General features: G+C 34.4%; 1 protein-coding gene across 34 annotated transcripts in view; it reads right to left on the reverse strand.

Moving 5' to 3' along the window:
* The window catches only part of PTPRD (protein tyrosine phosphatase receptor type D), a 2237777-nt gene that overhangs the window by 176539 nt on the left and 2039280 nt on the right, over window positions 1-21958 (reverse strand). For 23 of the 34 annotated variants that reach the window (XM_086685253.1, XM_086685255.1, XM_086685268.1 and 20 more), the window contains 5 exons: window positions 18839-19420; window positions 8963-9096; window positions 6306-6450; window positions 2794-3099; window positions 1709-1902 (listed from right to left, as the gene is read on the reverse strand). In XM_086685253.1, the coding sequence (XP_086541379.1) occupies window positions 1709-1902; window positions 2794-3099; window positions 6306-6450; window positions 8963-9096; window positions 18839-19420 (1361 nt within the window). The remainder of the gene's footprint in view (window positions 1-1708; window positions 1903-2793; window positions 3100-6305; window positions 6451-8962; window positions 9097-18838; window positions 19421-21958) is intronic. The other 11 variants (XM_086685288.1, XM_086685281.1, XM_086685279.1 and 8 more) reach the window with 2 other exon arrangements.

A 21958-nucleotide genomic window follows, 5' to 3' on the forward strand; every position in this document is an offset into this window, starting at 1 on the left:
CTTGCAAGGTGCAATGGAATTTCAATGAATAGTTAGCATACGAGGTAGGCAAAAAAAAACCCAAAAACAAAAACAAAAAAAAAAAAAACCCAAAAAAACACAACCAAAAACATATATACATAAGCAAAATTAGCACATTAACAAATAAAAGACAAAGTAGAAGAGACGGGAAAAATGTTGACATTTAAGGCATTTTGTATCATATAATTTCATTAACCAAAATGAAAACACTGGCAAAACTACAGGTTTATAATGCAAAAATATCTAGGACATGAAAGAGGCTATCAGAGCATGGTGGCCATATAATTTTTTTCATAATTTCAGACTTACAAAAGAAAACATAGGCAACAATGGCTTTATTAATTTCAGATTGTGAGTACTTTCTGTTTCACAGATAGCACAAAATAAACATTTAGAAAAAGCAAGTCAACAGCCAGAGTCTAAAAGAATATGAATCTAAAATATAAGTTTATAGAAGTAGACTTCAAAACCATGTAACTGGATTTGGAGCTGATTAAGCCACTCATCCAGATCCCATTAGTTAAGTAAGTGTTTTTGTGAATTGATTATATTAAGACATTAGGTCAATGCTTTCCTTATAGCCACAAGGATATGTATTGCTCTCTTGTCTGCACAGAGACAAGAATGCAGAATTTGGCAACCTAACGTAGTATTTCTCAACTTGGCTCACAGTCTACTTCACTTTCACACAAAGGAAGGAATTTTTTACTGAAATAAACTTCAAATTTTCCAAACCCCATCCATTTCCATGCCCAGCGACCAATTTGCTAGATAAGCACAGCAATCTATTCATAACATCCCATCACTCCTGGAGCCAGTTATAGGTAAGCTATCTGTGGATTATATGTAAATCCCAGCATAAGTTATTAACTGAAATCTTCCTCTTCTTTTCAGGTAAATATGTAGAATACAGGTGGATGTATTATGGTATCATCCTTTGAAACACTTTAGTTTATGGAAATAAAATGGAAACATTTAGTGCTCTGCTTTAAACAACTGATTACAAAAGCCAGTTGTGACTGCATGATTATAAACCATCACTCTAGGATCAATAGAGTTTCTCACATACTCAACTCTTCTTCATACTTTTCTTAACTTGGCTTAACATAGAGGATTCTCATTTATTTCCTGGGAAACTGTAAATTAATTTTTATGGTCATTATCTTCATTTTCCAGGAAATCAAATAATTACTTGTGAATACATGTTTTGATTAAGTACTAAATAAAATACTATCTGGATACCTTTCCTCAATTAAGGATGTGTATTCTTCAACAGAAGAAGTTCTACACTTAGAAATTAGATCAACTTAGTTACAAGTAGTTTTAGCATAGCTGCGTACGATTCTTTCTGTTAATTTGATTAAAATCAATTCAATTTTTTTGAAGACAGAAAGGTAAACTCAGATATCAATATAGAGAGTTGACTATCTTTATTTTAAGAAACCAGTTACATGTTCTTAATTAGGCTTGAGTGTCAGCTTATTATAATTTACTTCCTCACTTGCTGTCAACTCTGAGAAGGTAAATACACATCATGTGCTTTAAAAACTGGAATTTTGTACAGGATTTTTTAAATGTAAAATAAACAAACAAACAAACAAACAAACAGGGCCCATTTCAAGGTATGGACTAAAATAAAAGTATCATAAATAAATAAAAACATAGGTATGTATTTTCAGAGGCTTACCTGTGCATCAGCCAGCATCACATCCTTCAGCATGGGCTGGCCCTTGGGCTCACCATTTTCCATCCTCACATAATGCACCTGGTATCCTCTTATCTGGCCATGCTGTTTATTGGGCACAGGTGAGCGCCATGAGACTTTAACAGATGTTGAGTTGACAGCCTCTACCTCGACTTTGCGAGGAGGACCACTAGGAACTGGAACAACATCATTGGATAAAAGAAAATTATAGGCACTTGTCCCACCCAGTCAGAGTATTTTCTTTACTTAGGTTTAAAAAAAAAATGGGCAGACACACTATGTTTCCTTTGTGGAATACAAACATTTTCAAGCAATGAAAATGCTCAACCAATCTGCTCTACCTTTTAAGAAAAGATCAAAAAACATGACCAATGCCAAAAAAAAAAAAAAATGGAAGAAAAAAAGAGTATCAGAGAAATAGAAAAACATGTAAAAAATGTACAAAAGCCAAGGAAGATGCTTTGAGGCTCAAAGCATTAAAGCACAAAGAGGAATAGCATTGAAATAATAACAAAAACTGGTTGTTGATTGTTGTGTGTTTTTTTTAAAGGTTTCTTTTTAGCAGAATAAAAAGATTCTTGATTATATGGGTTTTCTTCTCTTTTTTTTCTTGTATCAAAGGTTTCCAAACAACAGATGCCAAAAATTGAATGTCGAGCATCAGTGTCTCTGAAATATGCAAAACAAAAAGGCAACAAGAAGATAAGAAGAGAGTTTTGAAAAGTTTACTTCAAAATGTAAAAGAAATTATTCAAAAAGGCCACGAAAAGTGCAGAAGACTTTAGACGGAAGTATAGAGAACGGCCTGGATTGCAAGGTCATACCAGCGAACTGTTCTTTTAAAGGGAAGCGAATTGTTGTGTGGAGATTGAAAAAAAAAAATGCCCAGCCTGCAGCAAAGATAGGTCTTTGGCAAAAACTACGAAGTTATAGCGATGCTGGGTAAAAAAGATGAGCAGAAAAACAAAAAACAAAAAACAAAAAACGGATTACCGTTAGCCTATCAAAAGACAGCAGACCAAGATTGTGTCAGAAGGGTGCAAACTGACGTAGCAGAGGCAACATACCATCTTCATCAGTTCGAATCAACACGGAGAAGCTCTCGGGGCCAGGGCCGACGTCTGTGTGGGCTGTCACAGTGATCCGGTACTCAGTCCATTTTTCCAGCTGTTCCAAAAGGTACTTAGTAGTGTCCGAAGGAATTCCCAAAATCTCGTGAGGTTTGTCATCTTCTCCATCCACGGAGGTGTACTTGATGGAGTATTCAGTAATAATTCCATTCTGTTTTTCCACTGGTGGAGGTTGCCAACTTACCAAAATACTAGTGGAACTTGGGCTGGTGCAACTAATGTCTTGAGGAGGAGCTGACGGCTCTTATTTTGGTAGTGAGTTAAAGGAAGGTTTGAGTGAAAGGGCAGGAGTGGTTGGAAAAAAAAATGATAAAACAAAAGAAAAGGCAAAAATAAATAAACGAACAAGAAGGGCAACAAAATGAAAATAAGGCTTTGAAACTCAAAATAAAAATTTAAGTATATGTACCTTGGCTTAGTAATATGAATAAACCAAAAAATGAATAAATGACCAGAAATAATTGTTAAATAATGGGTGGGGGGAATATGTGAACATGAAACCTTGAGATAATAGAGCCTCAAATAAAATTACCTACCTGCAATTTAAATTCTTCTTCTAAACCAATCCCTCAGTATTTCCCAGCCCTACTGCACAGACTACCCAACTTTAAAAAAGCTGTAAATATGGCAAGATTTATTACATGAGAGTCAGATGATGCTTCACAGATGCCGTTTTAAGCTTTCATTTCTACATTCTAGAATGAGGGTGATTCATGTACAGTATTCATTCGTGAAAGGGTTTTCAAGTGTAAAAAGTTGCAGTAATTGTTGGATGCCCTTCCAGCAATTCCAATTAAAAAATAAATAAATAAATAAAAGCCCAAATATAAAAGTGTTCCCTCTGACTATCTGAAAAACGGAGCCAGCCTGACCAGTTTTAATGAAAGGTGTTAATCTAGCATTGATTGTAGCCCATATACAGTGAGCATGCAGAATCAATAAAGGATGAAAATGCATAGTCCAAGATTTACCTACCCGAGGGTAATGTCAGGCTTGTTGATTCTGACTGTAACTTGTACTTACCCTACGTCAGCTTTCAGCTTTTTAAAAGAATTTATTATAACTCTTCTTCAGACATCATTACTAGTAAAGAATTAGATTCCACCAGCAAATTTTGGTAAAATCAATAATAATCATCTATCCCTTATAAAATGTCAGTAACAAAGCCATTAAAAAGAATTGTTTAAAAAAATCCTGAGAACCATCTGGAAAAGATATGACTTATGTGCAAAATCTCCTTCATTTTGTACATAGTTATTCACACAGAGTTTACATAAGAGTTAAAAGAGAAACTTTCTTATTGTCCATTCTAAAATAAAATGGTCACTTTATGAGCGATTAGTTTCCATCAAATTACCCAAACATATCATTACTTGAAAAAATTTAAAAAGCAATAAGAGCAATGCAAATGTTATCAAAAAATATTTGGAAGTTAATAATATGTAATTCCTTAGAATAAGAGGGATAAAATTTATTTATTTATTTATTTATTTATTTATTTACTTATTATTTATAGGTGAATCGGTAAATCATTTCTAATTTTATGTATTTAAATATGGAGTTTGGTTATTTCCTGAGACTTTGTGGGTCTTAATACTACGTAGTGTCAGGTGTATCTGTTTACAGGGTTATCTGTCTTTTTAAGTTTACATGTCTTGTGATCTTCATCATAGTGAATCAAAATGAAAAGCTCCCTGTACTGATCATAGGGAAATTCTCATAAGAAAATCTTGTACATTTGGAGTAAGATTTGCAAAATAACTAGAATATCTATCATTTTTATTGATTCTGGCTACAGGTTCTTATATTTCAAATTATGAAACTATTTCATATGCATTATCAGTATTCATAATAAATTGAGTCATTCATGTAACAGCAAGACTCATTTGTAATTCTTTTTAAAAAGCTGACTTGGTTTTTACTGCATTGCTACCTTCAGACCTCCTATTCCATGAGAATATATTCAACATTATTTGGAACTTTTACTTTAATAAAATAAAGAGTAGTAGATAAGCTTTTGACGTGGTTATAAAATGTCTATTCTAGCTCTGTATATTTAAATATATGTGTATGAATGTATGTATCCATACATACATTTGTAAACCAGGCAAAATACAATATTGAAGCATATCACATTTTTTTGTAATTAAATTCCTGAATTTAAGAATTATGTTCTACAATATTAATTATTAGCCTGCTCGGCATTCAAAATAGAATACAAAACTGCATTAATTTAAATGTTTCAGTTTATAAAAGAAAGGGAATTTTATGGGAATAGGTTATTATCCCTAATGGATTAAGTAACAGAGCCCTAATACTTTTTGTACCAACACTCATGTTTTGAGAAAGAGAGAGAATATATATTTATCTTCAAAAAACCCTGGAAGATTTTAAGTTTCTATAAGAAAATGAAATAATAGAAAACTTGCCTATGTGAAAGAAAATTCATTTTTTAGAAAATGTAAATTTCGTCTTTGCTGAAAGGCCTAAAATTTAGGTCAACAGAGCATCCACTTTACAAAATTCAATGTACTGAGATCACACATATCTATTGCATATGTAACTATCAAAAATCACATATAAAATATGAAGTATAAAAAAAATACCTAAGGAATAACTCCATAAAACTGTTCAAGGTAAATGGTTGTTTAATAGACTAATTATGGAAACTTACTAATAAAGAGCAAACAATTGTATTATTATGAGTAACCAAACTTTCCATCAAAAATAAACTTCCATATTAATACTTTACACAAAGCAATCTTCCCTGGATACAATGAACCCCCATTGTGATAAACATAACTATGCTTTAGGTTACGAGTTCCAAAAAGAAATTGAACCTGAGGAAATAAAATACAATTTAGGATTGCAAATGTACTTGTGATTTCCATTGTTCCTAAATTTGTCCAAATACAGATTTTCTATGAATGTTCCAAATTTTCACATGTACTACTTGCGGACTTAATAACAAACTAGTCACAAGAGCTGAGCTTTTCTCTGAGTAGAAACAAATACATGAAATAAAGACCTGTTAGCAAAATTAAAACCTCTGTACTTAAAAAACATACAAATACGGTCTCTGTTGCCTCTTTAGTTTGCTAAGCCCTCTTGTGATTATTTGGCAGTGTTCTCAACCAGAAGTTTGCTTTGTAGCCTTATAAATCATTATACAGGGCCAGGTAAAACTTTCACTCATTTTCCTCATGGAGCTCTCTGAACTTCTCAGACTTCTTTCAGTTTAGGAAGTGGGAGAATGGGATCTGCTATTGGACCAAGTTGGAGACCAACACAGGTCACAGTTGTAATCCTCAAAGTTGGATGCTTACTAGCATAGAAACTACTAACTAGCAAACATATAAATTAGCTGATTTGTTTATTGGTGGGGATAAAAGGCCGCAACACCTGCTAGTGAAAAAAAGGACAGAAAACAAGCAAAGAGAGACACCTACTTGACTGCATGGTTCTGGCTGATATTTCAGCTGTGGAAGCACCCAGGCCTTGAGGAGAGCGTGCAGCCAGACGGAAGTAGTACAAACTGTTTGGTTTCAGTCCTTGCAGTCTGTAAGATGTCCCTGGCTCGATGGTAATTCGTTGCTGTGGATAAGTAACAGAAGAACTGGGTCATTTCCATTAGGATTCATGCAAACATTTTTATCACACTGCCTGGAACCTCAGATTTCTGTTATTGAGGTTAGAAAGGCATCAAAATATCACAAATAGAATCCACAGTGAGTATCTAGGACTCTATCAGGGGAATTATACAATGAAAATATCAGTGTTTTAATGGTGAATTTCTACAACAAATAAGGTAACTGGAATAATGGAAGCCACAGATCTTTCTAATGATGATCCAGTTACCAAGTGCATCAGATAAAAGGAAGGTTGAAAGGCCACTACCCATAAATGGGTTGTATTGAAGGTGCATGTGTTGCTGTGATGTAGCCCACAATAGAAACTAACACCCACCCCTGATGGTGGAGTATGGCCAACATGTGCAATTTCACCTGAAGAGATGTCTAGCTCATCGCCCATGACCTTCTGAATCTAAACAGGAGCAAAGAAAATATGACCAGAAGTAGCATCAGAAACTGGTGTACAGGTTATATGCGGTTGCTACAAAATAGATCTGAAATGGCAAAGTCCTGATGGGATAAAAATGATGTTAGTTACTGAAGAAAGCTGGATAATTTATGTGAAATCATATCATTATTCTATGTTGATTTAAAACAATTTTAAAACTTGTTTTTCTTTGTGGCTATAGAGCACACATAAAAAAGTCAGAAACTTTTCTGCAAATTTTACCATCATAAAGGGCTTTTGAAATAAGGCTTATTTAATTGAATGTTATAATTCTTACTTTTCATGTTTAAAATTTGACTTGCATTTTAGCAAAAATATAGCTATGTATAATCAATCTCATATTGAACATTAGCCTCTAGTAAGCCTTAAAATACACGCTGATATGTAATCTAGTATTGGCATAAATAATCTTAAGGCTTTTCATTGAATAGAGTTTGCCGTTCATACAAACAGAAATCATTCAAGGGGAATTCAAATATAAAACTAGAGAAAACATCCCTAAGGGTTTCTGGCTCACAAATAGAAAAGCTTTTAGAAATTGTAGATTTCCCAAATGGTAAGAAAAAAAGGGATTCCCCAAAGAAACAATTGTAGAACAGAGTTGGTGTACCAACATTCAAGCATCTACATCTATAGCATTCTCAAAGGATTTCCACTCTTCTGTGCTGTTATTTTGTTTTCTTTTGTTTTTCAGTTGGGTAGTGGTAAGGATATAAAATAATTAACATTGAATTGTGTGTCTTAATAAAAGCTGGTCTTTTTATTGCAGTAACATAAATCCTTTAAATTATAGCAGCATTTCAATTATAACCTTTTGAGTGCTTAATTCATATTGGCTTTGTTAGCTAAGTGTAAAAGCATTCCATTTAGAGTTTGGTTTTGGGAATTCTGCTCAGTTCTAAAAGATGTAATAAGATAAAAGTTTATAGGGACATATTAATTTACTATAGCATTCAGAATGATATACCATAAGTTAATTGATAATATTTCACTTAGTATGTATTTAAAAAGGTATTTCTGTTAGGATTGAGGGTTACCTAGCTTTGTGAAGATCTTTTTAAGATAAAGAACGCTAAGCAGTATAATAAGATGAGTTGTGTGGATTGAGTTGTCACGTGTAGTTTCACTAAGATTTTTGTCCTAATGCTCCTGGATTGGATTTCACAATAACAAAATGTTAGATGTATCTTACTACTGATTTCTATAATTTATACAAAGTGCACTCAAGAGGCAGTATATGCTAATGTTTAAAAAATAGATTCTGGAACCTGACTGCCTAGATTTTCAAATATCAGGTCTGCCATTCAGTAGTGTGAGATTTGGGGGAAAATGTTTAATGTTTCCTGTGCTTCTGTTTTGTTATACATGAAATTGATTAGAAGTAGATACTGACTCATGGCACCATTGTAAGAATTGAAGGAGTTAATATATGTGAACCCCTTGCTATATCTGTTACCATATGTATTAATTATACTAATTTTCTCCTCTTTTCAGGAACTATCAACAACTTTCAGCCTTCTGCAATCCACAATTATTTTATTTGCATAGCACACTCAAACATTATATGTGCTCACATTAATATCAAATAACTGTTGGCACACAAATAAACATTTGCTATGGGGCCTCTTTCTCTGAAACCAGTTTGGACAAATTCATCCACCTAAAGCCTTGGAGCTCACTTAGTCACATATCTGCAGTGACTTAAGTACTACAAGGCAGAAGAGAAATAAAGGAAGTCCCTGAGTCCCAGGGGCTATAATCTTTTAGATACTTTTAGAAGAAACCTGGAAACCTGAAAATAGGAACAACAGCTGTTTTGTTGTTGTTGTTTGCCTCACTCCATCCTCCCAAAAGCTTGAAATTAATATTCTGTTTTTATCAGGCAAGTTCTTTTTTTGATGAATAAATCTGACCCACCAAAGTTCTCTATCGATATCTGAGCTTTCAGCCAAACTTGAGCAAATACACAAACTAGAGTAGTGCTCCAGTATAGTAAATGGTCAGAAGGTGAGAAGCACAGTCCTACCTCCTCTCCATGCTCCCCATCTTTGTAGACCAGTTCATAGTTGGCAATGGTGTCTGAACGTGGAGGTGTCCAAGACAGCAGAATACTTGTTTCAGACTCAGGTTCTGCTTTGAAGTTTAGTGGTTGCCCTGGTACTAAAAACAGGAAAGCAAAGGACTGAGCTCTCCATCACCATGAGTATTCATAAACCCTTCCATTAGTGCATCTGCTTATACCTCTCAAAATATATCCACATGTGTCAGCTTAATGGAGCTAGCTCACACTGTACTTGTCCTTGAGAAGTATAAAATCTGTTCAAGATATAGTAGAATTATAAAATACAAAATAGAGCAGTCTCTGAATTTGATCTCAAGAATAATAAACTAATTTCATAATATTGTTGCACTAAGTGAGATGATTTATATAATGCACTTGGAATATTGTCTAAATCATAACAAGTGCTGAATACATAAAAACCTATTCTTATTTAAAATTGAGAACTTGGGGCGCCTGGGTGGCGCAGTCGGTTAAGCGTCCGACTTCAGCCAGGTCACGATCTCGCGGTCCGTGAGTTCGAGCCCCACGTCGGGCTCTGGGCTGATGGCTCAGAGCCTGGAGCCTGTTTCCGATTCTGTGTCTCCCTCTCTCTCTGCCCCTCCCCCGTTCATGCTCTGTCTCTCTCTGTCCCAAAAATAAATAAACGTTGGAAAAAAAAATAAATAAAATTGAGAACTTATTCTCTAGCACATTTAATTTTCAAAATTATTGCCACTAGGTCTATAAAATCCCACCTTCACTCCATTAACAAAACCTATTGGTAACCAGAATCACTTAGTATTTTTTCTTATCAACACACAGTTTGAAAAAGAGGTGAGGTAAGACACAAAATAGCCATCACATTCAAATAATTCTAATCCCTAATTGACTTTAAATGAGTTAACATACAAGGCCTAATGTAAACTTAATATTGTCCCTAGTGAGATAGAGTCAAATTGCCACACAAATCAAAAAGTTTAGATGTTTATTATCAGAAAAATAGTAATTTAACAGCTGTCATCTATAATTCTCATATTAGTCATATAACTCATGGAATAGACAATTTGGAAGAGCTATGTATCAGATGTAATAAAGAATAGGACTTCTATCTAGCTTAAAACACTTCACCCAAATGTTTTATTAACCCCAACTCCTGGTTAACACCCTGGTAAACACCAAATCCCATTGGTCCTCTATCCCTTGTACACAAGGTTAATGTAGTTCAGCGGCATCACTAGCCCAGCTACCCTTACACTGCTCTTGGACAGTGTCTGCTCTGACTGGTTGTTGGCCATGCCATGCTGGCCACTAAATATTTGAATCATTACCCCTGATACTGTGGCATGTCTCAAAGCACTATAGTTGATCCCAGGTCCATATTTCCAGAAGTAAACATGAGAATTTTGTGTATATTTAATAAAAAAGCAAGAACACTAATACTTTATTCTGGGAGGGAAAAACGCCTAAAGGGTTTTTGGCAAATGGTCATAAGCATTGAAAAACATGAAAAATAATATACTTTGTAACTTCTTAAATAATACTTGAAGCATCATTTTCATAAGTAAGATCTTTGGAAATATAAAATGTATTACTTTTTCTTTTGTAGTCATCTCTCTTGTAGTACGACTAAAAAATTGCCTTTTGTTTAAAAAGAGAAAGTCTAAACAGATCTACCAGAATGGTTTCCAGGAACCCCAATTATTATTTTATTCCTCTGCCTGGTCTGTTAACCTATGAGTGTGTGTGTGTGCGTGCACATGTGTGTGTACCTGCACGTGCAAGTATACACACTCATGTCTGGACTGATGCATAAAGTGGCCAATAGTGCTTCATATTACTAAGTGCATTCATAACCTTTTCTCTTTTTTTTTGTATCACAGGCCTTGAGATTCTCATTAATTTGATGCCTCCATGAACATACTTTTTAAACAGCGTATCTGTTTTTTTTTTCTTCCTTTTTTCTCTTTAAGTACTTGCCCAGTGAGAGACCTTACTTACATAATCATCCAGACCGAGAAACAGAGACAAAAGAAGCTAAAAAAGATCAAGAGCAAGAGAAGGGGGGATAGAGGGAAGTAATAAACAGGAAAATAGCAAAGAAAACAGAGAACACATTAGTTCTAAAAAGGACATACCAAAAGCACTGGCAGGAGCAACAATGGAAGCCAAGAACAATCAGAAAGGGAATTTATGATTGGATTTTAATATTCAGATGATTAAGGAGTTCTTAGCCTAAAAATACACACACAGTGAGAAGTGTGCTCACTTCTTTTTCTCTACTTTTGTTTCCTTTTTTCTTTCTCCCAACTTCTTAAAGTCTGGGAAAGAAGAGCCTTTTGATAACTCCTGACTTACGCCAAACCAGAACCCGGTCTTGTCAAGAATTAAAAACATGGACAGAACTGAAGGCCTGCTCTCAGGATAATAATTGCTTGTTATGTATTTCCTCCCTGCCTAATGCTAATAATGAACTGACATTGATTGAAAACATCTTGGGAATCTAATTAACTTTTTCTTACTTAAACTGTTTATGTTTTTGCTTTTAATTTGTCTTGAACAGATTCCCAGTGGGTCTCAATGTTTCATCCTTGTTTAGTAACACAAGCTTCATCTGACCCTCCGATTCTATTAAGACACCTCTCCTAAATGGTGAATTAAATAGGCTCAAAGTTTCAGAGGTATACCGTCCATTCTACTCTTAGATAAAATAAATAATGGTCAGATGACTTCAAATGATATATACAAGGTTCTCTGCTTCTACTTTGTCCTTTTGAAGTAGTCTGCAGGGTAACTTAATTTACTAGATTTTAAACTTATGGTAGAAATACAAATGTCTAGAGGCACCAGGCAAATGAGTACAGAGACCAGGTGGGCCCTGGGGCTGATGGGAGAGTGTCTGGCCCACCTGAAGGAGTTGGTAGTATTCAGGACCAGGAGACTGATGCTTTTGCTCTTTTGTGCACTTGCCTGAACAAAACTGAAGTTGATAACAAATTCTAGGTAAAATCTTCTAATTTTAACCATTTGAAATTAATTGAACCAATTGAAATTAATTGAAAAACACTATAGGGGGGAAATGATATCTACAGGCAAAATCTAGCAAATGGGCCAGTGCTTTAAGAGACCTTTTATTATATCAGGCTCTATGTTCATAAATACCTTTAGGATGTAACTACTCAGACCCCCCTGGGAATTAAGAGATTCACCTAAAGAGATTTCTTCCTCAGAGGCATTTAGTCATAGTCGAAACAACAGCAATGAAACTGAGGCATCAAAGTAAAAGAAAACAGCTGTGAAATTAATGGGTTTATTTTTGCATTCCTCAAACATAGTAGTCCTAATGATCATAATATATGTATATAAAGAAGCACTTTAGGGGGGCTCCAAATGGTCTTATTTCTCTGTACTATTTGGAAACACAGGGAGCACTTCATCCTCTGTCAGACAGACCTTTTATGCCAAATGTTGTGACCAAGGTTCTATTAACATTTATATTATCTACCTTTTCCTTCCCTTTCTCTCTCTCTCTGTCTCTGTCTCTGTCTCTCTCTCTCTCTCTCTCCCGAGTCCTGGTCTCGGAGACCAGGTGGGGGCCTGGGGCTGATGGGAGAGTGGCCCACCTGAAGGAGTTGGTAGTATTCAGCACCAGGAGATTGATGCTTTTGCTGTTTTGTGCACTTGTGGGTCCAGTCTCTCTCTCTCAGAGCGAGAAAGAGAGAAGGAAACATTAAAATGCTTGTTGAAATGTTTGCAAACATTTGTAATGTTTGTTGTAATGTACAATGTAATGTATATTTCCCTCACCAATCGACTAAACAAGATTTTATAGGAAACTCTTGAGATTCTGAAAAACTCTTAGGAAAATAAAAAGATCCTACCCAGAAACTTAAGTGCAATTATGCTACATGAAAAGGGGGGGGGGTGTGATAATACTGACCATAAACCAAATATAGAATTTAGATGTGGAAAGAGGAAATGGAGGTAGAACTTAAATTTTTCCTTAAAATTATATTTAAGAAATCATTGTATTCTGTAAAAGTGGTGTCAACATTTTAATTTTCTTCTTGATTACTTAATGTCCATAAGGAAATACAAATATGAATTATCAGTTCCCTAAAATAAGATTAGAACCCCATTAATAAATGCAAAGGATTTTAGTAGTACCACTATGATGCTTCATTTTAAATATCAGATAGCAACTCAAAGACAGAGAATGGAGAATGAATAAGAAATGAAGGACAAATCCCTATGTCATCTGAAATGCTGATTATATTAGGAAATATGGAAATTTAGGAAATATCTCTAAAAAGAAAAGGGTTAAGCATGTATTGAAAGGCTAAACAACAATTTCACTTAATCATATCACAAACATGAAATATCACAGAGACTGGAAAACCTATCATTGCTAAAATACCTAGTATTTTAATAAGGTACACATTTTAAAATGTATCTAGCATTTTAATAAATTATAACAACAATAAAAGCAGCTGCCAGGATTATAGTGGTGGTAAAACAAAACAAACTTTAAAACAAAGAGTCTGGGGGCGCCTGGGTGGCTTAGTCGGTTGAGCGGCCGACTTCGGCTCAGGTCGTGATCGCACGGTCTCTGAGTTTGAGCCCCGCGTCAGGCTCTGTGCTGACAGCGCAGAGCCTGGAGCCTGTTTCAGATTCTGTGCCTTCCTCTCTCTGACCCTCCCCTGTTCATGCTCTGTCTCTTCCTGTCTCAAAAATAAATAAAATGTTAAAAAAAAAAATTAAAAAAAAAAACAGAGTCTGATTTGTAATTGCTAAAAATATATCATTGATAAAATAAGTATTTAATACACAAACACCTGCACAAATCTTATCAATTGTCATTAAACATCAATAATAAAAAGTAAAATTTTATTATAATTGTATTTACGGCAAGAGCTCCTGGACTCCTTTTAGCTCCTTTGCTGAAACTATTTTAAGAAAGCATTTAAATTGGGCTCATAACTTCAGCAATTGGAAATCAGTCTTTTTCTAGTTTGCTTATTCAGGCCTGTTAACATATATTAATGACATGATTTACTAAGTTCTGGAAACCTAAAACATAATGTCTCTAAATGTCATAGTTTTTTAATAACATTTTTACAATGCCCAGAATTTGGAGTAGAATTTGCTTCTTGAAAAAGTTTAAAGTTGTGACTACTCAGTATTTATTTAGTAAACAAACATAATTCTTCTCCTTCGAAAGACCTCTACTATTAAGATATACACATATAAATCAGTCGACTTTTCCCAAGAATCAATTAAATGCACAGAAAAATCAGAGGTCAGATGTGTTTTCTAAAAAAAGAAAAAAGACATTAAGATTTAACAGATTTAGAAAGCCTACAAGTGGCATGAACATCAGGCTACATTTTGGTGTATTAGGTTTGAGATATAATTTACTACATTCTCTATCACAGTTTTATTTGCACTTCTTTTATGTCGTATAATTACTGTTTGTTCTTGTTATAAATACCTATACAAGAAAACTGTATAAAAAGTCATCTTTCCAAAATGTGTATTCTAATAGTGGAAATCTTCTAGCACAAGATAAATTCTTCCCTAGACAATGGCCATATACTGCATTCTCCATATTTTCAAGGTTAAATAGTGGCAAGTGACTGTAATGTAAGGAGTTAAAGCTATGAAAAAATTGGAAGATTAATCGGTGTTTCTAGAAAATAATTATTTTAAGCAAAATATTTTCATATTTAAAACCATCTAAAAATTACTTAATATTATCAACTATATGAATATCACTATTAAGGGGAAATATTATTAACTATAAAATAGATTATATTTTGATTTTCTATATTATCAGAAATACATAAATTTATATCAATCCTCTGTTTATATGTGTAACAATAATCTTAGATGCGATCAAAAGTGATAGATAACTTTCCTCTTAAACTCAGTTTGTTACTAAACACTGTTTCTTCAGAGTCTGATTTTAAACAAAAATAGGATTATTAGTGCCAGGGAATTAAAGATAAGGAAATATAATAAGCATCTTTCAGATATAGTAGACATAGAAGTTTATATATTTGTACATATGAAATTAAAATATACTTGAGGGATTCATACATATAAATCAGTAAATTTTCATAGGTTTGGGAAAGATAAAACTGCAGTGAAAATAATATCCTTAAGTTTTATATAACCTCTCTAAAATAATATTTCATAATGATTTTATGTTTTTGCCCAGCTATGATCCTAAGAAATAGCTAGTCAGCAAGAAAAAAAGGAGCAGCTCAGCATTAATTATATTAGAACTAACATCACTGTATTTGGCAGGTGTCCACCAACATCAAATGGCCTTTGTTAATTAAACCTAGGGAACAGATTAAATCATTGTGCTATTTGGAAGGTTTTCTTAGCCTATTGATCTTGGCAGGCACTAGTCATTATGTCATTACATATCTTCTCAATCAATAGGTATGAAAAGTACAACTATTACACAAAGTTCTTGGAAATCATGTAAAAATAGTTAGACATTGGGAACGACTATTCTAATGCATCTGTAACCCATTCATCCAGAGTTCAGAGTCCCTGGATCACAGTAACTCATGTTATATTATGTCCCTTAGGGACATAGAAAACCAAAATATGGTCTATTTAAACATCAGTCTAGATATTTCAGAAAATTGTGACCAAAGTCATTATTGTCTGTCTTCTCTGTGTTCTGAATATAAGGATTCTCATGATTCCCAAGGATTCTGATGTTTTGGTTGAAATTTAGTTTCAGGAACTATTTGGTATCTTAGATAGCTAAATCTTCCTCATATCATAAAAAAAAAAGTTATAAAACATTATAGATTTCTGCTTAATTTTGTAGTTAGAAAATTTAGAACCAAATTTAGTGATCAAGTATAATAACCAGTGAAAGGAAGTATTCCTTTCATTACTTTCAGATAAGTTTATTTTTTTAACATCTAAATATTTTTTTACATCTAAATATTTTTACATATAAATAGTTTTGCACTGGGATAATCTAATATTCACCTCAAGTATTTCAGAAGTAAATTACATATAATTCTTAAATAAAGACAGGAGTAAGTGAATATATGTTTCCTGCCTCTATTTATTTACTGGGCACCTGGTTGGCACACACATCTAGCAGGCACTAAAACTATCAAAAAAACAAATTATTATTTTAAAAGTAATAATGCCTTAAAGTAGCTAGGGTGCCTGGATTTAAATTCTGCTTCTCCCCCCAAAAAATAAAAAATAGTAATAAACTCTGCTTTCCCACTTACCAACCTTATGACCCCAAAACAAGTTCCTAAATCTTCGTCAATTCTCAATTCACTTATTGGCAAGTGAAGTGGGATAATTCCACATCTACCTAATTGGTTAGTAAAATTGATACATTAAGAGTACATAGAAAAGAGCCTGGCATATGTTCACTGTTTTCATTATGAGGATGATTATATATTATTTATTAAGTTATATAATGTTTCTATCCATTACCTAATCTATACCCCTGTTAAGGGTTGAAGCGTATCCTCCCAAAATTCATATGTTGAATTTCTAACCCTCAGAATGTGACCTTATTTGGAAATAAGATTGTTGCAGATGTAATTGTTTAAGGTGAGGTCACTAGGTTGAGCCCTAACCCATATGACAAGAATCCTTACAAAGGGGAAATCTGGACACAGAGACACACACACAGGGAGAACTTGATGTGACAATGCTGGCAGAGATCAGGTTTATGCCTCTACAAGGCAAGGAGCACCCAAGATTGCTAGCAAAGCACCAGAAGCTAGGAGAGAGACCTGGAAGCCCCCTCGCAGCTCTCAGAAAGAACCAATTCTATGGACATCTTGATCTCAGACTTTTAGCCTCCAGAACGGAGAGACAGTAAATTCCTGTTGTTTAAGTGACCCAGTCTGTGGTATTTCATTACAGCAGCCCTAGACCAAATACAACCTCTAAACTCCATATGGTGGTTATTATTTTATTTTCTAAAGTTTATTTACTTATTTTGAAAGACAGAGGATGAGCACACAAGGAGGGAAGGGGCAGAGAGAGGGAGACAGAGAGAATCCCAAGCAGGCTCCGTGCTGTCAGGGTAGATAGAGCCTGGTGCAGGGCTCAAATGCACAACTGTGACACCCTGACCTGAGCCGAAATCAAGAGTGGGATGCTTAGCCGACTGAGCCACGTAGGTGCCCCAGGTCATTATTATTTTAGATAAGAAAATACGTTCAGAGAAATGAAGTAACTTGTCCCAGGTTATAGAGCTAAAACTGACAGACTGGCATTCAAACTCTGGTTACATTACTCCAAGACCAGAGATTTTTTTTTAAAATATCACCATTGAAAAATCAGAAAAATTAAAGGTGATGCATGGGTATATGTTCTTGTGTATTTTATCTCTAAATGGCCATGGAGCTGCTAAAATAGTGCAGTAAAAAATAATCTCATAACAGCTGACCAGCTTTAGTTAACAAAAAGAACAAGAATCACAGATTTCTACATATTCCAATGAGAGGAAAAATAATGTGGAAAAAATAATCTAGTGTTTTTCTGTTTTCTACATATTCCAATGAGAGGAAAAATAATGTGGAAAAATAATTTAGTGTTTTTCTGTATATTAATATAGTAAATAAATACAAAAGAACTGCAAGAGCCAAGTAGGGAAGACATATGAATGTTTTTAGGCATAACTGTGATAAAGCGTATTATTTTAGTTAGAGAAAATAATAAATCTATGAACAAACCAGTGAGAACCAAATAACAGAATAAAAATAAAACAAAGCCAGGCAGGCTATAAATATGTTCTGACATCTCTAGTAGCCAGGGAAAATAGGTAAACACATTGAGTCATATGATTCATAAAGCATGAAACATGAAGACAACTCAGTGGTTAAACATAGGTTTATCTAGTTTTGACACCTGAAAAAAAATCATTTCCAAGATTACCAATGAGTTACACCTACAGATTATAGCTACTATCTCCAAAAATATAGTTTCTATGTAGAGTCTGGGAACAAACCAATGGCATGCTGCCAAAACACTCAGATGGACACAAGTTATAAGGCATCAGCGCAATAAGAAGCCAAATTAATAGCTCTCAGATGGTCAAGAATAAACTTTAGAAGACAGCTGTTATGTCATATTCCCAAGCCAAGGCAAAATTGATCACTTTGAATCAAAGACCAGAGAGGTTTAATATCTGCTTATGAAAATAAAACCACTGAAAGGGCCGAGTGTTTCTCCACAAAATAGTTTGATGTCTACTCTAATGCCCAATAAAATGAGTCAATGAGGTCCCAAAGTTTGATCTCAGATCTTGATAACTGTCTTTCTCTATCTATGAAGGCATACAAAGAAAAAAAAAAAAAAAAAAAACCTTAGGAGATTATTTTTAGTGGGTAGCTTCCTTTCTTATATTTATAAGACATTTAAATGTCCAAGACCCCCTGACAAATGATTTTATTTTTAACCTTATCTTGAGCCATCCAATCTTTCACAAGTTAAATAATTTTGTAAAAGTATTCCATCAGAGTCACTACTATAAAGCACCACAGTCCTGTTTCCAAAATGCTGCATGGAGGATGCATTCATCTATCTCATGCAGAAAAATCTTCAAGCCGTTTAGGTACAAATTATAAAAAAATAAAATAAAAATATGCTAAATGCATCCCTCTACTTAAAACTTTATTTAGTCTTTCAGGTGTCTATGCCTGTTTCTTTCCAGATGCCTTATCTTAACCTCTCATTTAGAAACTCTAAGTCTCAAAAATTAAAATTCACATTCACTTTGTTCTTTCTCTGTTCACCATTCACACATCTTGGCACCAACTCCTCCCCTCCTTCCCTACTCCCCATCCAAACTAGACTTACCTCCTGTCTGAGTGATGACTTGTATGTCACTTGAAAGAGGACCATCTCCAATTGAGGTAAAAGCCAGAACTTTGACAGAATATGTTTTCTGGGGCACTAAGTTGCCAATAGTAGTGATTTGGCTGTCAGCTACATTATGCTTCATCCAGTTGTTGACATGCTGTGTGGGATCCATTGTATAATAAACTCTGTATCCTTGGATCTGTCCATTTGGCTCCTCAGGCTCCTTCCACTGTACTAAAATGGTGGTTGAACTCAACATCCGCGCCTGGACATCCCGTGGGGCACTGGATGGTGCTTGTTCTGAGGTCTGTGTTAGCACAGGCTCACTGGGAGGTCCCCGCCCAATGTTATTAACAGCAACAACCCTGAATTCATAATCCGAGTAGGGACTTAGTCCAGCGACACTGTAGCGTGTGGTCGCCACCCCATCAATTTCTTTGTAAGGTTCCTCAGAATTTTTAGGTTTATGCTGAATGATGTAGTAAGAGACAGGCTCAGGGTTCCCAGAGTCCCACGTCAATGTGATGCTTGTGGCTGTGCTCTCGGTCACTACGGGCGTTCCTGGAGGTTTGGGTAAGGCTTAGGGGGAGAAAAAGGGACAGTAAGTATCCATCATATCTAAGGTGTTAAAAAGATCTATAAACTCTACTACTGGAATGACAGAATTATGTATCTACTGAAGAATAAATTAAAACAAAAGATAGTTTTCTACATGTGTAGGACAGATGCATAGGGGACAAATTTTACTAGAAGCACATTACAGCACTGTATTTTGGGGCTTGTATCCACGTCCATCACTTATTAGCTATGTGATCCTGGATGCAATAGCCTCTTCTTTGCTTTAGTTTTCTCATGTGAGAAATAGGAAAAACTGTATCACTGAACTTGTATGGTACAGTTGGTGAACTGTTTCATGGGTTTGCTGGAAAGACTAATGAGCTACTCCAGTAATGCTCTTAGAATGTATCCAGCACCCTCAAAAAACATTAGTTGCAATTATTACTATTATTATAACCATGACCTTGGCCAACTAGCCCCTTGCTTCAAGAAATAAATGATATAACTAAATACCAACATTGAAAAGAACACAATTTGGAATATATTGAAATGGCATTAAATTGTTATGGAAGAATAATATCCATTTTGTTTTCCAGTTGTAAGGCATAGATTATTATTTTTTTTACATATAGTAATATAACCTAACCAAGAGTTTTAAGAAAGAATAGTAAATTTAAATTGATTAATTTCAAATTCAGTTTTTTAGTTAATATTTGAAAATGCTTAACTAAATTACAGTACATTCACAAATAACTTTTTAAAGCAGTTTTGGTAATAATATGTATTCTATACTCAATACCAATAATATCTGAAATTATAGCTACCTGGCAAATATTCGCAATTAAATCCATCTTTTAGAGCTCCAATTCTTGACATTTAGCAGAAGAAGCTCACTCAAAATGCTACTGATTAACAATACAAACCATCCACACTGGTGACCTCATACTTAAGCATATCACTCTGGAGAATGATTTTGAAAGGTATTTTTAGTAGGGGAGAAAGGACAATCCCATTAGCTAACATTTTGGAAAAAGCTTAGGATATAACACTCAGATGATTAGCCTTTTAGTACCCTTTTCCCTTGTCAACATAAAGGCAAAAAGTACAATACTCAAGTACAATGGCAGCTTTTTAAGAGTAGTAAACTTGTACTTGAATATTGCTCTATCCTCAATACCTAAGCCCAGCAGTGTTAAGCAAATGAATGCCTAACTGAATGAATGAGTCAGTCACTATCTTCCAGTTGCTCTTTTTGTTTTGATTTACTTTTTGCCTTCAAGATTTACCCTTATGTTTATTTACTTTTGAGGTGTGGAGGGTAAGGAATGGCAAGAGTCAGGAAAACAAAGATAAGAAATTGAACAAGAATTTTCGTTTATGTGACTCCTGATTTTAAATTCTTGAAGGTCTTCACTAAACCTTCAAATATTTAAAGCTGAAATAGTTATTATAGGAGAGGTGATTCAATGTTTGCATTTTACTCTAAGAACTCTAGCATGATAATATTTGGCCAAGGGATTTTACTGAAAATAATAAAAAGATATTTGTTTAAATATTCTGGATGGGAATTTTTCAAAAGAGTAGATGATCCAAATTTTCCCTAGATGTCTTTCTGAATTATTCAGGCAAGTGAAAATATTGCTAATTAAAACTGTGTTTACTGATACTTAGACATTAGTTTTTCTGTCACATTTACTGTACAGTATAGGTTTTGTGTCTATAATGTATGGAGAAGTGTGAGTATGCTTAGTACAGTTAAGGATAGGCAATACAATGTCACTATTTTTAAATGATTAAATGTTGACACTGATGTGTATCTTTGTTCTCATGGCATTATTGCTTTAATATGGCATATATTTGATATATATTCTTGGTGAGGGTATGACACCAATTATAACATGTGCATTACTTTTTTTAGGATCATACTTCCTGGAAAGCAAAGACAATTTGTATTCATTTTTGCAATAGCTCCAGACTTCTGCAAGAACCCAGGCATCTTCAGTCTTCCCTTTTTTGCAAAAGTGTTGTAGAATTCTACAAACACTGATAAAACCGATTAGTGGCTCACACACTTACTTCTGTTTTCTTTGTTTCAAAAATATTTGTGGAATACAGAACTTTAGTTATATTTAGTGCACTCATTTAAAGAAAATAACATTTCTTGAGCACTTCATGCACAGAAGGTAAGAGATAAATTTAAAATAGAATATAATGCCACTTACATTTTGATTTTTGTGATAGGAACCATCAAAAATTTAAAACATCTATTATTAGACCACATTGATTTAACTATTTATCTTTCTTTTTCTTTTGTCTGCGTGGATTTGAGCATTTATTAATACTTCTTTGGCTTTTTCTATCATGTCACTCTTGAAATTTTTTTTTTTTCATGTTTATTTATTTTTGAGAGACAGAGAGAGACAGAGAATGAGCAGGGGAGGAACAGAGAGAGAGGGAGACACAGAATCTGAAGCAGGCTCCAGGCTCGGAGCTGTCAGCACAGAGCCCGGCATGGGGCTCGAACCCACAAACCATGAGATCATGACCTGAGCCGAAGTC

Source organism: Puma concolor, chromosome D4 (assembly GCF_028749965.1).
Source record: "Puma concolor isolate L17-30 chromosome D4, mPumCon1.1.hap2, whole genome shotgun sequence".
Classification (NCBI taxonomy): domain Eukaryota; kingdom Metazoa; phylum Chordata; class Mammalia; order Carnivora; family Felidae; genus Puma; species Puma concolor.